The sequence below is a fragment of the Artemia sp. Qi Xiang Cuo genome, chromosome 17, assembly GCF_049724085.1.
Source record: "Artemia sp. Qi Xiang Cuo chromosome 17, ASM4972408v1, whole genome shotgun sequence".
Classification (NCBI taxonomy): domain Eukaryota; kingdom Metazoa; phylum Arthropoda; class Branchiopoda; order Anostraca; family Artemiidae; genus Artemia; species Artemia sp. Qi Xiang Cuo.
In genome coordinates this window covers 48345317-48362804 of record NC_142810.1, presented here as the reverse complement: position 1 = coordinate 48362804, position 17488 = coordinate 48345317, and the positions used below count along the sequence as shown (strand labels likewise).

Sequence of the window (17488 nt, the reverse complement as noted above, 5' to 3'; positions counted from 1 at the left end):
AGTAGAAATAGAAGCCTACAATAATTCAAACTCAAAACGACCAGAAATTATTATTAAAGAATAAAAAAGGAAAGGAGAATAATTGGTATGGCGGTAACACTGCATATAAATTTATATGAATGTATATATAGTGGGCTGTAATAATGCAAAAGGTAAATATAACATTGGTTTAAGAATGAAAAGAAAGACAAAGAATAAATTTACGACGATAATCAAGTAAAAAATAAGTTTTATTTGAACAGTGCCATAAAGCGATGACATTTGATTATGATATTTGGTGCTTCGCATTGATATTTCAGTTTCAAAAGTTTTATCAATTTTTTCTGAAAGGGAAATTACTTGGTGGGCATGAATGTAGACTTGCAGCTAAATTAAATATAGTCACTTCCGTTTTTCACATCTGTTTATTGATATTGGTTTGATTTTTATTGTCTGTAGTACTGAGGAGCTCATTAAGGAGATAATCAAACACAAGTTTTAAAAAATTTCACCCCTTTGTTCAAAAAAAAGAGATAATCAAATATTTAAACTACTAAAACTAAAATAATTACTTGCTAGTTTATTTTCCTTGATGGGTACGTCTCTCGATTTCCTGATTCTTAAATTTTACTTCGTAATATCCACGTGCGAGCAAAAAAAATCTTATAAATTTTTCAAGGGGGAAGTCCTCGCAGCCAGTTTCCCAATTCAGGTTTTTGCACTCAAGCCATATTCGATGGGTTAGTCCTGGGTCCCAACAAGAATTTCTATAATGTTTGAGAAAAATGGAGTCACAGTCTTGCAGAAACGAAACGACACCTAGCGAAGGAGCTGTAAGGTTGGATAAATTCACAGACGTTTGGTATTTTCGTTTGGTATTTACGTTTGGTATATTAACAGACGTTTGGTATTTTCTTGGATAGGGCTATTGTGGCAACTTTTACCACAACAACCAATAATTAGAATTCAAGTCCTAAAATTGGTCTCAATCAGGAACCCTTATCGCTATCTAAATTCACAAAGTGCAAAGATTTTCAAACAGAGGTGTTTATTGTTTAAATTTTAAGAAAGGTCTGCCCATTCCATATGAAAACATTGATTGAAATCGAAAGTAGTCGTATCTAGAAAATAAATAATATAGAAAATAAACATCATGACTTGAAAAAAAAATTATAAACCATCCAGTGTTGGATCCAGAGGGGGGGGGGGGGGCGAGGGGTGCCCCCATAGAGTAGTCTAAAGTAGCGTAATTTACCTAATTAACGGAAGTTTGCATTAATTAAAATTGCTCGTTACGTAAGTTTGTCGGATAAACCTATTTTGCCCCCCCCCCTAAAAAAATCCTGGATCCGCCCCTGAAACCTTCACACCTACCCCACCAGTTATTAGAAGAAGAAAAAATTCCTTATTTTCACACATTTCATCACCCCCCCCCCCCCGCCCCCTTTTTTATAAAATCCTACATAGGCCGATCAGTTGAGTCCACTGTATGTAAATAATAGATTAACTCATAATTTGTACATAAATTAATTCATACCTGTGAGATGGGACACTTGCAAACCACTTGGCTGGCTCACCAAGTTTTTTTCTGCTTTTGCAATTACGAATAATGCACTTGGTAACCATTTCTCAGTGATTGACGAAAACAGACTAACCCGCTAATGCAGAAATAAGTGGGAGGAGCTTTTTGTTCGCACCGAGAACGAAGACCATAAATGATCTGCGATAAGCTTACTGTCTATAAACTGTGTTCTAACCTAACACAACCAAAATACCAACTTAGGCCTAATACTTAAATAAAATATAGCTACAATTTATTTTGAAACCCAGCCAAAGCTAATTCTGTGGTATGAAGAAATTGCTTGACCAGCTTCTTGGGTCATGTTCGCATCATTCGCGAACGAAATTCTCGAGTGTTTATTATATAACCGATAAGTAACATTCTTTGGCTCTATTGCACAGTAGAGTTAGCGCCCTAACATTTTCAAACCCTTAAAAAATATATGCCTTACCTCACTCCTGGCATCTGAGTGAATACTTCCATTAGTTGTTGAAAAATCCGCAGGGCTATTATTAGCCGAGTCTCTTTCACATGTTCTTTTAGACACGTCCACTGAATTCATGTCCTTCTCATTCAATTTCAAATTTTCTACTAATTTATTCAACTCCTCTGAGTTATTATTCAAATGTTCTGTTTTCATAGGCTCCATTTTAGCCATTTTACTATCCGCTTTCACAGCTAACAATTCAACAATTGCTTTCAACTCGTTTGATTTTACTTCAATTTCGTCTAAATCTTGTGATGGTCCACTCTTCAAAACTACTGATTTTGCTTCTTCAATAAGGGTCTCAACCTCGTTAGTAACCAGTTCAGATTCTTCTGTAACGAAATCACCGTCACAATTGTTAAAATCGGATTTAGCAGCGATGCTCCCGTCAATTGATAAAACTGCACTATCTTGCGTAACTAAATCACTCTCAATGAGACTACTCTCATCAATATTCGCGTCAATTATCTCACTAGGTCCAAAGGTTACTGTTTTGACTAATTCTGTTTTCTTTGCGTTCTTTTCTTCTCTGTTAGAATTAATCGTTCGCTTTCTAAAGTAGTTCACTGTCAGCGCCAATGCAAATGAGCTTAATCCCAGGAGAACAAATTTATTCGTATTTTCCATTAGGAATAAAACCTTGTAGATCACCCCCCAGCGCTATTAAGGACCTAGAAACAGAGAAAAATATGAGTTTGTGAAGGAAAACTAGTCCTGATTAAAGTGAAGAAAAATTAAGTTTCAATAATTTTCAGGAGAGGCTTTCAACGGTCACCAAGACAGATAGTCCCTATTACATCTACAGATCGTATATGGGATTTTTTTACTTACGATATAAATCACGAAACGGTCTACTGAGCCGCTCTCGAAGGGACGATCAGCAGAGCAATGTGTGTTCAATCACATTTTGGCCCTCTTGATCTGTATTGCCTTACTGATTATCCCTTTGAGGACAGCTTAGCAACAGTTTTGGTAATTACTTCAGAAGTTTGGAATTGTCAGGTATGACCTCTAGGCATAATAGCGCCGATATATTTGAGGAGGAAACTATCAAAAGACAATTGCAAGTTGGCTGCCGACATGTCGTCGGCTCAAAGCGACTATCTGAAAATTAAGTATGTCCTAGATACAACAGGACCCCGCTCTGGCTGAGCGGTACCATGTGGAGATATCCAACAGATTTGAGGTCCTTGGCCAATGCGATGATAGTGAATTTGCATGGAAGTCCTTCAAAGAGAACACTCTTGCGGCAGCAACTGACGTTGTTGGAATGAGACAACGGAAGAAAAAGGACTGGATCAGTAATCACTTCCTTGCCATCATAGAGCTGAGGCAAGAAGCACGTATTGGCAGGGACATGGCTACATACAGACTGCTAAGCAAAGAGTGCAATTCCATGCTGCATAAAGACCACAAGGCTTTTATTGACAGCAAGGCATCCGAACTGCAAGAGGCCGCCAAGAAAAAGGACAGTGGAGCCACCTACAAGATTCTTCGTGAGCTGTCAGGTCAGAACACTCAAACTACGCCATACCTTCGAAGCGCTAGCGGTGAGAATATCTACGACCAATCACAATGCCTCCGCCAGTGGGAGGACCACTTTGAGAAGCTGCTCAACTCAGATCCACCAGACCAGATGGACCATGAGCTAGCAGCTGCTGCGGCTAATACCATACCTGCTCCTGATGGTCCTGAATTTACAGCGGAGGAGATAAAAGCTGCCACCCGCAAGCTAAAGAATAACAAAGCGCCAGAAATATGTGGCCTAACATCGGAAGTCCTTAACAATGGGGGTCCAGCCATGATCCTCTGGCTACAAATGCTGTTTAACCTTGTGTGGCACTCTGAAAAAATCCCCTCAGACTGGAAGAAGGGCCTACTTGTGCCAATCTACAAGAGGAAGGGGAGCAAAGCAGAATGTATCAATTATCGTAGCATAACTTTACTCTCAGTGCCTGGAAAGCTCTTCGCTATGCTGCTTCTCGAACGGGCAACAAGATACCTCCATATCCTGCGTCACCCCCAGCAAACTGGCTTCATGCCAGGCAGGTCCACCACCGAGCAAATCCATACGATTAGACAACTAGTAGAGAAAACTCTTGAATATAAGAGGAAGGCGTACATTGCCTTTGTCGATTTTCGATCTGCCTTCGACACTGTCGATAGGCAGTCACTATGGCTAATCCTCCAGTCTGCTGGCGTACCCACGAAAAGAGCTTTTCAGTTCCTGGAAAGCTCTTCGCTATGCTGCTTCTCAAACGGGCAACAAGATACCTCCATGCCCTGCGTCGCCCCCAGCAAGCTGGCTTCATGCCAGGCAGGTCCACCACCGAGCAAATCCATACGATTAGACAACTAGTAGAGAAAACTCTTGAATATAAGAGGAAGGCGTACATTACCTTTGTCGATTTTTGATCTGTCTTCGACACTGTCGATAGGGAGTCACTATGGCTAATCCTTCAGTCTGTTGGCGTACCCACGAAAATCGTCCGTCTCCTCAAAGAACTGCATAATAATACTGAAAGTGTGGTGATTGTAAATGGACGGCCTTCTGGATATTTCAAAATTAAAAATGGTGTCCGGCAAGGATGTGACACTGCATCTGAGCTCTTTACCTGTGTAGTAGACCACATCTTGAATGAAACACAGAAGGTGCAGCCGTTTGGCACAGGCTTTACTGGAAGAGTTCTTTCAGACGTTGACTTTGCCGACGACGTGGCGCTAATATGTAAAAGCATTAGTGACCTCAATACTGCACTGGAAACACTGGCCTCTGCCGCTGAGAAACTCGGTCTGAAAACAAATTGGTCGAAGACCAAGATAATGCCCGTTGAGAAAACGCCGTCCAACCCCCTGTCATCTGTGGAAATTTGTGGCCAAACTGTAGAGGTAGTCAAGTAGTTTACCTACCTTGGTTCAATTGTCTGCTCAAACGGAAACCTAGATGCTGAAATATCAGCAAGAGCGGCAAAAGCAAACTCTATCTTCGGTTGCCTTCTAAAAAAAGTCTTCCATAAACCCCAGATCAGCCGTCTCACCAAAGCACGAATATACTCTGCTTCGGTTGCCAGCATTATGCTCTATTCTGCTGAGACTTGGTCGCTGACTCAGACACAGACGCTGAAGGTAGATGCCATCCAGACAAAACACCTCCGAAAAATAGAACGCTCCCGATGGCCCGACAGGGTACGAATATACTCTGCTTCGGTTGCCAGCATTATGCTCTATTCTGCTGAGACTTGGTCGCTGACTCAGACACAGACGCTGAAGGTAGATGCCATCCAGACGAAACACCTCCGAAAAATAGAACGCTCCCGATGGCCCGACAGGGTACGAAATTCAGAAATCCTCAGGTCCTTCAAACTCCCACCCCTGTCCGAGCAGCTTGAGTCTTGCTCGCTGCGTTGGTAAGGTCATCTGCTCCGTCTGCCTGCCCAAACACCCGGCCGGCTCATCTTCGATTGCGACCCAGCTGCAAACGGCTGGAGGCGTCCTAGGGGAAGACCACGCACCAGATGGGCGGACGTCATCCGTGATCGGCTCGCCTCCAGAAACATCAACCCGGCTGAAGCGACAACCCTTGCCCTGAACCGACCACTCTGGAGAAGACTGACGGCGCTGACGACTGGTTCCCTGTACGCTGGCGACGCTGCCGAGCAAGAGCTTTAAGTCAAAAGTAAGTCAAAGTAGATCTTAACACTAATTTTCTTTGATCCTAAGATTAATCTTACTGGAATCCCGCACCACCCTCTCTCTCTCTCTCTCTCTCTCTCTCTCTCTCTCTCTCTCTCTCTTGTACAAGCACTTTGACAACCAAAATGAAGAAAATAAATGAAATAGACAATTTGATCACAATTTTGAGTTTTATCACAAGATCTGAATTTTGAGATCACTATCTGATAGTTGCGTTTTGTCAGCTGGCAACTTCGGCACGAATTTTAATTCGCTTGATTGATGTAATGAAAATGTAAACAGTATAGTTACATCTTTTAGAAAGTTAAAAGTCCTGGACGCAGAAAAACTCTATGATTACCAGTCTGTTGTACTTATCCTCTTTCGGTGTTTTTTGACCATTTTAGACATGTGCCGACTTTTTTTTTACTAGAAATGCTACTAACTGAACTTGGTGACGGAATATTCAAGCGCTGGAGAGGCAGCTTATAGCGTTAAAAATGTGGAGCGGGGTGAAAGGGACTCCCTCCCAGGTCACTTAAGGGAGGCAGAGAACCAGCAGTTCTAAAATAATAAAATTCTTTGTATTGGTGAGCCAACCACAGATTAGGGATAAAAGGTATTTTTTGCTATTTATTTATTTATTACAATCATATTATCCGACTTACTTATTTTGCCTTAAACATGCATTTCGTTATTATTATTATTGTTGGTTATTGACATTGACATTTTATTTTCTTGCCTTTTTTGTCGAGTTGGCGATTTCTTGATTTTTTATATTTCTTTTTACTATTGAATTGATGATTGTATGTAGTATAATTGAAGCCGCATAGTGTCAGCACATTTTACATCTTTTGATAAGGCAGCTACTTACAAAAACAGTTATAACTGTTTGTTGTAATAAACTTGTCTAGTTCGAAATCATTCAGTATTTACGTCAAATAATAAACGTGTCTAGCCTCCACCCTAGCTTACTTCCATTTACACCCAGTAAAGGAGTACACACAAGGCAATACTATAGTTTTTTTTACTGAAAGTGACCATGGCAATCCCATTAGAGTATCAAAGAATCAAGTCCGTATCCAGGGGGGGGGTGTACCGGGTTAGAACCCCCTCCTGTAAATTTTTTATGCGTTTTTTTGTTACCCCCCCCCCCACCGAACAAAATCCTGGATACGCCCTGATAAATATCAGATACCAAAAATGCCTTTTTGAAACATCGTGTCTCCTCTGAAATAACTAGCCGATACCCCTTGAAACTTTTGGATTGTTGCACCACAGTCAGTCAACTCATATGCTCTGTTCTGACTTGAAAAACAACACCAGACAATTGATAAAAAATGTCCGGAAATACAAACTCTACAGATTCTAAATAGATTGAAAATGTCTGGGAAACTAAATGACAGAAGGGCTATTCTCCAAGGACAGGAACTTCTAGACAAGCAGAAAAAGGGTAGTACCAAGATTTAAACTGATTTACTAGGAAACAAAGACCTTATTTCCTATTGATGTATTGCAACACATATGGAAAAAAAATCTTCAGTTGAGGTATCGAGGACATCCATGCTGAGGAAAACTGTATTTTAAGGGAGAGTTCGTCAAAAGCAGTAGACAATTTATGAATTATATCATAGGCCTAACCTTATTTTTCACCGTGCAGCTGAACTAAAACAAAAGGCAAAAAGTCCTCAAATGGAGTGGGAAGATCCTGTAAGAAAAGAACTAAAGGCAGTGTGAGCTTCAAGCAGGGACGTAGGCAGATGGGGGCTTCAAGGCCCTGTCACCCCAATATAATTGTTGACCCTTTTCTGTGCATTTGCTATTCAAATAATCGCATAAAATTATGACCTGCCCCTTCCCCAAAAAAAATCAAGTGTAGGCTACGTGCCAGGCTTCATGGGATGTTTTGCCTTTGTGGCTTAATGTATTCGATGAGTTTATAGTAATTTTAATGTCATTATTACTTATAATGATACCATCATTATATATATATATATATATATATATATATATATATATATATATATATATATATATATATATATATATATATATATATATATATATATATATATATATATATATATATATATATATATGCACCAGAAAAAATATTGGGGGGGGGGGGGGGCAGGGCCCCTCCCCATGAAATACGATTATTATAATTATAAGTAATTATAAAAAAAAATCCAAATTATATGACAAATATCGCTTTGAAGTAACTTAAAATGAAACAATAAGCATTAAGTGTATTCACATTTTAACCAATTACTGATATATTAATTTCGGTCAAAACAAAGAATTGAACTAAGATTGGCATCTACTCATTTCGGTTTTCTACAAACTATGCACCCTCCAAACAATGTGACAATTAATGTGACATTTTAATATTTTTATAATTTAGACAAATTCGGCTGTAAAATAATCTGCCAAGTGCGCATAAAACAGAATTAGAATCCATACCAAAAACAAGAAACAGTTAAAATACAAAATTCGAAGATACAAGAGCCAATTTAAAACTGATTAAAAAAAGGCGCTCATTGTATCTTGTTTCTTTTTTTATTACGCAACAGTTTATTATGCATCCTACCGGCATAGGATGTATACAGTCAGAACTTCCCCATGGAAAAACTTCTTTATCCTGATCATGATTTTTAGATGCCAAATATTCTGCTTATTCTGTGTTTTTCCTTTGTTTTTTAATTGCCAAATTTCCTTAAATGTTTTTTGAAGAGTCCCAGGATGCAACCATCCTTCTTTTAGTATCAACGATAAGCTTTTTGTTAAATTCCTATTAAATATTTAAATTTATTTATATATATATATATATATATATATATATATATATATATATATATATATATATATATATATATATATATATATATATATATATATATATATATATATATATATATATATGTATATATATGTATATATATGTATATATATTATGTTTAAGAGGTAATTACTTGGCAAAAAAAAAAAAAAAAAAAAACTGTAAACTGTCGTCCTAATCCAGCAATTGAGACAAATGTGCACTTGAACGAGGTTTTGACCTTACTCATCTATCCAACTGCCTAGGACCAAACAGTGTAACCGAACCATCAACCAAATAGAAATGTCCAAATCCATGCAAAGTCGTCATCAATAAATGTAAGTCGTTGTAAATTTACAAGCAAAATCAACTTAAATCTAGCGAAATATTTCCTAGTAGAACCTCCCCTTAGGGCTCATCAGAAGAAATACCACGTGCCTTAACGGGTTTCGAGGCTTTACTTTCTTTACCCGGCACAGTGGAGCCTCTACCATAAGATCTATATGGTATCCCTATGTCAGCTAAAACTTGTGAAATACTGGCATACTAGTAAAGCTATTAAAAATTACATACAAAAAGTATGTATATATATCTATATATATGTATATATAGTCAATGCTTGTAATAAAAAAAAACTATCCAAACAAGAACAAGCTTTAAAGTGTTAACATTAAAATCATTCCAACGTCAAAAGGTTTAGTAGATTACCATCCCCTTATTTAATATCTATTTGTAATCATAAACTACTATAAAAGCAAGAATCGACTTTACAGCAAAAGCTTTATAAACTTGTTTTACAACTAGACTCATATCTAAGGGTACATACACTTAGATCAAAGGGGCGGATCCAGGATTTTTTTTTGTGGGGGGAAGGGAGGGGAAATAGGTTGATCCGATAGACGTGTGTTATGAGCAAGTTTAATTAACGCAAATTTGCGTTAATTAAGTAAATTACACTACTTTAAACTACGTTGGGGGGCGTTCCCCCTCGACCCCCGCCCCTGATCCGCCACTGATAGGTCAGACAGTACCGTTCAGTTTTTAGCATCTTGCTTACTTTTTGACGGATTTGCCCACAGGTGTTAATTCACAAAAGTGTGGATTTTCAAGATCTAAAGAGGGTGCAATTTTTTCTGGTTTTTTTTCAATGAAAATACAAAAAAGTATTTTTGGAAAATAAGATGGGGCAAATACCCCTCATCAGACCCCCTATTCAAATTACGTCACTGTATTCAAATATATATTATGGTGTATTGTTCTTATAAATATTATTCTGATAGCCAATATTTAACCGGACCCTCACTAACACTGAAAACAATCTAGTCTCCCATCTCAAGACCAAAAATGTTCTATATCAAAATCAAGCAACCCTATAACATTTTATAAATTTCGATTCACAATCGACAAGTAAATTGATTATTCATTTAGTAAATTCATATTCGTTGATACCTGTACAAGAAAGGATAATTGTACAGGATATTGTCTTTCATACAGGTATTGAATGCCATTGTCGATATATTTTCAATATTGACGTTCTATTCGCATTTATGATGGAAAGGACGTCGTTTTTGCCCTGTCTATTTTCAGAAGTGGAGCTTAACTTGGAGAAATGTAATGATATTTAGACTAAATGTATTTTCTTTATCTTTCTTCTTCAAAAATTGATGTTTACCCTCGCAAAAGACGTTTTTTTCAGGAGAGAGAACAATAATAATAATAATTTTTGTGACAAAATATTTCCAGAAATTTGAGGGATTGCGCCCAAGGCCCCTGTTCTCGGTCATTTCATATAGCCTAATTTAAATTCTGGCCGTTTTCAGCCCTAATGACTTTTTAATCTTTGGACGATTATTATACATAATTTTTTTGTTTGCAATTTCAATGATTACAGGAACAGTTTCATTTTACCCTGATCTATCAGCGCTTGTAAAACTCAGTCATTCCTTATACTAGTCTTCAGACAGTCATTCAGTTTGGACTCAAACTGAATACATTGACTTTCACATTGTTAACGAGTTAAATTAATTAGTTATAAAACTTTATTGTGCTACTCCGTTGTTTATCGTTAAATTGTTACAGAAGTCGCGCATAGTAGGCTAAACTCAAAGAGAATATATAACTTAAGGTATATATTTGACAATTAGGGGGTAGGTGTAAAATGAAGCGCTTTTAGGGATGACGTAAATATTAAGAAAATATATTTTTAAGCGTTTTCTGTGCTTCTTTCTGAGGAGTTCAACCTCTAAAATAAAATTTTAATCCGCATTTTTAATTTTTTTTAAAAATTATTTCAAGTCAAAATTCCGTCTGCACGAAGTAGGCCTAGGCTAGTCTGCAAAAATCATGGTAAGTAGGACAGTTGACTTTTAACTGGTAGGTCAATGCTTTCGTCTATTATGCTTAAATCATAATCAATACAATTGCTTCCGCTACCCTTTCTGCATTTTATTAAGGGTATGAGTCTAGAATTGGGGCTGCTAAATAGACCCGGGCGGAGAAATGTTGGGGGTGAAATTTTCAAATAAATAATCTAATGGTTATACTCATTTTGTAATATTCGAAATTTTACTGTTAACAAAATAAAGTAGACGGCGCAGTTGGCAAAATTTGTTAATAAATGAGAAAAACAGTTTAAATTTAGCCTGAGAATTTTTGGGAGGCAGGGGGGGGCTAGTCAGTTTTGCCACAGGTGAGTCCAGAACCGCCACTGGGATATTGAGAAGGAAGCATATTAAGAAGACAATTCTTACTTAATAATTATACATTTCCCAAGTGTTTTTTTTTGTTCTTCATTTAGTCACAATTCATTCAATTTACGGGTACATGGGTTGAAACAAGTGACGCATGGCAAGATGCTTAGGAAATATATAATTTGGGCAATGAATTATCTGATTGGAGAAAGGGTACTGGGGGTGAAGTTTACTTGAGATGCAGTCAAAATGTACTATCTAATTATTCTGCACATTATAGAGTAACAATTGTTTTCTTAACATGTTTCCTTCTCAACAGCTTCAACTCTAGGCTTATATCTTATCAAGTACCAAAAAGTAGTATTATGCAGTAGTTCCAGTCGTTAGGCTGGTTCTAGGCGAATACCCCCCCCCCCGAGGAGGGGGGGGGGGGTAAACGCCGGCCACCGTTTAGGCTAGGCTAAAATAGGGAGAAAATCGCCTGCAAAAATCATGGTAAGTAGGACAGTTGATTTTAAACTGTTAGGTCAATGCTTTCGTCTATTATGCTTAATCATAATCAATACAATTATGCTTCCGCTACCCTTTCTGCATTTTATTAAGGGTATAAGTCTAGAATTGGGGCTGCTAAATAGACCCGGGCGCAGAAATGTTGGGGGTGAAACATGTTTCACCCCCCAACATCGCCAAATCCTATGTTGCATTAGTAATTCTTGTTTTAAAGACAAGCAATAGTTGCCACTCTTTAAGTTTCACTCTTTGAGTAGTACCATAAACAGCCATTCCAGGCGGTCAGAACTTTCTGCAAGGGTAAAGTATAGTGGAAGCAAATTATAGGTTAATAATGCAACTATTGAACTTTACCCACCCACCCCCCCGTAATTTGCAAATATATATCCTGATTTATATATATATGCAAAGAATTTTCGATTTTTTTGACAAACTACTAAATCAATTTGAAGAAGGGAGGGATTTATAGAGAATTAGGTACTCTTCTATTAAAAGACTTTTATATAGTGCTAGTCTGGTTAATGCTAATGAAATAAAAAGGGATGAATATATAATAATTTAGAAACGAATTTGGGCTATATATTTGCACATTAGGGGGGGGGGGGATGCAAAGCATACCGTACATTAAATACGTAACCTAACCTAGGTACTTCCCCCCCTAAACCCCAAAAACAACAATTTAAATAAAGTTCTCGTCTTTGTTTATATTCCAGAAGGTATTGTAAACTTTTTTTCTTCACGCATCTTTGTCTATTTCGTCACTGATATACATTGTTTTATATAAAAGAGTCCATTTAGTAGAAGAGTACCGAGAATTAAGTGCACATATACTATTCAAGGTAGGCTATATATTTTCCCATTAAGAAGGAGGGGTTGGGAGTAAACTTTATTTCTGATGGAAATGAATGTATTATCTTGTTTCAGGTTAAGATTCTAATTTTAAAAGTATGTCTATTTCCCATTAGTGAGTTTAATTGGAAGATTAACCTCATTATAAACAAACAAAAGTTCAAAGGGGAAGAAATCCGGTACTTACGTATTTTCCAGAACACACTCAAGATGTTTGCTTTGTTAGACCTGATAAACCGATTTTTCTCTTACATTCTAGCTCATAACTAGCTTATTCTTTTGTGAAATAAACTACAATCCAGGTATATTTTAACTAAGTATTTAATATAGCACACTAAATACGTAGCCTAACCTAGGTACCTTTTTCCCCCCAAAACCCCAAAAACAACATTTTGAATATTGCAAACGCAATAAAAAATCACGCTTTGCGGTCTATTTATTCATTGCAAATACCCTTTTGACTGGTTTCCTGTAGTATTTCCTAGTACAGTCTATAGCGCTGTCTAGGATATAGTGCACAAGTACCGGTTATTTTAACTAAATATTTAATATTTAGTTGGTCAGGTTAGGTATTTAATATAATGCGTTCAGGGCAGCCTGCTTTCTACAATTCTTTGTTGCAGTTCCCATAATTCTATCACTAAAGTATTATATTTTCATCATATTTTGGTAAGTTTCATTATGATTAACTTTTTGAGTGTGCCCTGGATAATACGTAAGTACCTAAATCCTTTTATTAGACCGTGACAATAGGGTAAAAAAAAAAGTATCCAATTGAGCAAAATTATGTAAAACAAACTCCCTTACATCTTGTAACCAAATAGGGATTGAGAAGAATTGTATATATCAATGAATAGTTAAAAACCAAAGCTATGCATCAATATGGTTATTATTAAAATTATTTAAGATCAAATCCTTGAAATTTTTAATTTGTTGGTTTACCTACAAGGATCATTTCAGTGTTTCATTTGGTATTTTATATAGTGCTAGTTTGGTTAATGCTAATGAAATAAAATAAAAGGTAAATATCTACCAAATCATATTATTGACTAACAAATAAAATGAATATACAACTCAATGCCTTTTTTTATGCTCTTTCTAAATATAATAATCATTTTGTCGGAAATGAATTTTACCCCCACCCCAATATATACCGATTCAGGGTATATATTTGCACATTAGGGGGGGGAAAATTTTATTTATGATGTAAATGGGAGGTACGTTTAAACTTTACCCCCACCCCCCTAATGTGCAAATATACACCCTGAATTGATATAAAGGGGTGGGGTGAAATTCATCTCCGACAAAAATGATTATTATATTTGGAAAGAGCATAAAAAAGGCATTGAGTGGTATATTCACTTTATTTGTAAGTCAATAATATGATTTGGTAAATATTTACCAAACAAAACAGGATGACTATATAATAGTTTAGGAACCAATTTGGGCTATATATTTGCACATTAGGGGGGTGGGGGCAAAGCACAGCATATATTAAATACGTAGCCTAACCTCGGTCCCCCCCCCCCCAAAAAAAAAGAAAAAACAACACTTTAAATATCGTATACGCAATTAAAGCCACGCTATATATTGTATTTCTCTACAGCTGTGTGTTGAATCATCCCGTAAGAACGAGTTTTTCATGGCGTGTTTAGTTTGAGATATATAAAAGAGTGGGTATATGGAAGGAGTACCTTTCATTTTTATTCAAACATTAACAAAAAGCTGATTTTCTTCTGATTCTAAAAATGTAACTTTTATAGCTTGTTGTTTATTCAATAAATCACAAACAGCCTATAATTTTTTTTTTCAATTGCTTGTCAAAACAGACCACATTTTTAATTTATGCTGCCAAATTATTGGTGAAAATTTCACTAAGAAGGTGGGGCTCTTGTTACTACCCTCACGTTGCATCATGCTGTAGTAAAACAAGGGTGGTCCAAAAACCCAGTTCTATTTTCCCAAACCAAAGAAAAGTGGTCTTTCCCAAAACGTCTTTTACCTTAGTTCCAAAATCTCCGGCATATCTGCTGAAGACGGCCACTGAAATTGTGACCAAAATATCCAGAGATTTTACAAATGTTTTACCGGCTAATAAAAGGATTTATCCCTATTGAACTTCAATTTGTTTGTCATAGAAAGACAATGTGGTCTTTGATAATACCTTCACCTTATTATATTTGGAAATTATACTAAATAGGGTAGGATATATTGGAAATGCTTTGTCTTTCAGCAGATAGATGAAGCAACTATAGCTAGTTTAGAAAATAAATCTCGCACCTGGAAATAGCCTAGTGATTATTTGGGCACTTGTATGATATATCGACTGCCCTCAAGAAGTTTGCTCTGAGAAAACCGGTTTGTCCGTCTGCAATCGGTTATAACTACTTAGGCAGTGAAATAAACTAGCCTACTATGCAAGTTTATTTTAATTTAATATTTAATATAGAGTCGGTATTTAATATAATGCGTTCTGGGCGGCCTACTTTCCAGGTAAATTTCTACCAAATCATATTATTGACTTACGCATAAAGTGAATATACCACTCGATACCTTTTTTTTATGCTGATTACGAATATATTAATCATTTCTATCGGAAATGAGTTTCAGCCCCCCCCCCCCTCCTATATATGCCAATTAAGGGTATATATTTCTAAAACCTGACCTAACCCTGAATTGGCATATATAGGGGGGGGGGCTGAAATTCATCTTCGATAGAAATGATTATTATATTCGTAATCAGCATAAAAAAGGGCATCGAATGGTGTATTCACTTTATTCCTAACTCAACAATATGATTTGGTAGAAATTTACCCTTTCCATAATTTTGTTATTGAAGTATTATATTTTCATCAGATTTTGGTAGGCTATATTTCATCATGATCAACCTAAATTCCCTTCCTGAGTGTTGTCGATATGTCATACAAGTACCATTATTTGTAGTTCTTAAAACGACCTTCGTACAATCAAATCGCACCAAAGCAGTAACATTCTTACAAATTATTATATAAATCCATAGTCAAACAGATAAAATCCTTTCAAGTTTCCAGCACAAATTCCACTACGCAACTAACACCGACAACGTGGTTTGAAACTTTCCACGAGGTGACAAGGACGCCGCCAATAGACTCCTTGATTCTGATTGGTTTATAAGTAGAGGTAGCGTAAAATAAACCTAAAAAGAGGAAAACTCGAGCAAGTGTTTTATAGCCATTTTTCAATCCAAACAATAGAAGTATAAAAGGCCTAAAGGCACATAGAAACAATTTGTTTGGCATTGAACAGGCTACGAAAATTAGGGAATGGACATGGCACAAAAAAAATGGAGTAGCGAACCATATTCGCAAACCAAGCCCGCATTCAGGGGGAGGGGGTTACCGGGTTTTGAACCCCCCCCCAAAAAAAAAATCGACCGACTCTGCAATGGAAACCAGTCACCAAAAACCTGTTTTTGACGGTTTAATTCAACACACTGCTATAGGATAATACAATGTATAGCGTTGTTTTCATTGCGTACACGATATTTAAACTGTTGTTTTTTGGGGTTTAGGGGGGGGGAGGTACTTAGGTTAGGTCCAAATAATATATGCTATGCTTTACCCCCAACCTCTAATGTGCAAATATATAGCCCAAATTCGTTTCAAAACTATTATGTATATTCATCCTATTTTATTTTATTTCATTAGCATTAACCAAACTAGCACTATATAAAAGAGTGCGTTTAACATAGGAGCATCCAAATTTCTAATGCATGTTTTGAAGTTTTTTTCTTTTTATGAAAAACACCCCGACCTCCCCACCCGAACAAATATCCTGGATACGCCCTTGTCACAAACTTAAGAGACAACACCAAAACGAAGGGATAAGAGCAGATACCGATATTAATCTAGGGTTAGGCCTACAGGAAAGAGGTATGCAAAAGAAAATGTGTTACATGGGGAAGATGGGGGGGGTAAAGTTCAAAAACGGGGAAAAGGTACTGTTGCATTATACGGACACTTCTATATACTGCTAAAGAAGTCGTTTGGTTAATGATAATGAAATAAAATAGGATGAATATATAATAGTTTATAAACAAATTTGGGCTATAAATTTGCACACTAGGGAGGTGGGGGTAAAGCATACCATATATTAATACGTAACCTAACCTAACCAGATTGTCTTGGGCTATAACCCCTTATCCTGTAAAAATTCAACTGCCTCTTTTTCTGTCTTTGGCATCACCCGTTTCACTCAATTCCACTCTAACAACTGTTTAGTACCGGGTACCGGGTACCTGTTCCGGTATCTGTAGCATCTCAGGTTTGACATTCCATAAACAGCATATAACTGTCCGTTTAATGCAGTAGTGCCGGGGAAAATAGGCTAAACATGTAGACAATGTCTAATATTACAGAGGCAATGTCAAAGATTGATTTAACAGAGGAAAACAAGCACAAATACCCTCACTCTGTGTGCAATAATACAATATAATTTGTTTTAAAAGACCCGAGGGCTATATTGTGATTAGCCCAAAACAATCTAACTATAAAAGCATTAAACTCGAAACCAAACATTATGTACTTAAAAGTGCAACGTCTGAATCTCATCTCCATCGCCTTCAATGCAAAATTCCTCACCATAACAATCTTTTGTAGAATCGTTGGTGTAAGAATGCATGCCTAGTCCCAACCAGAAGTGGCTAAAAGTGGTACATCAATACCAGAAATGCTTCCGAAGTAACAGGGCAAAATCCAATTTGGCTTGGTTCTTTTTTTCTCCGATGGTAGGGTTTGGCAAGGCGGTTCGAAAATTTGATCTGGATTTGACCCTTTTCATTTCTGACCAAAGGACAATCTAGACGGTCAATCATTTTGATCAAAAACTTCCATCAATCAATTGATTAAAGTACGGTTGACCATCTAGGAACCTGTTTGACGCTT

The 17488-nt window shown here is 36.8% G+C and overlaps 1 protein-coding gene across 2 annotated transcripts in view; it reads right to left on the bottom strand.

Moving 5' to 3' along the window:
• Positions 1–17488, bottom strand: part of spoon (A-kinase anchor protein spoonbill) — a 141620-nt gene that overhangs the window by 84217 nt on the left and 39915 nt on the right. Inside the window, exons 2-3 of one of the 2 annotated variants that reach the window (XM_089103545.1) lie at positions 15564–15741; positions 1992–2698 (exon numbers count right to left, since the gene is read on the bottom strand). In XM_089103545.1, the coding sequence (XP_088959671.1) occupies positions 1992–2654 (663 nt within the window). In that variant the 5' untranslated portion in view covers positions 2655–2698; positions 15564–15741. The remainder of the gene's footprint in view (positions 1–1991; positions 2699–15563; positions 15742–17488) is intronic. The other variant, XM_089103546.1, reaches the window with a different exon arrangement.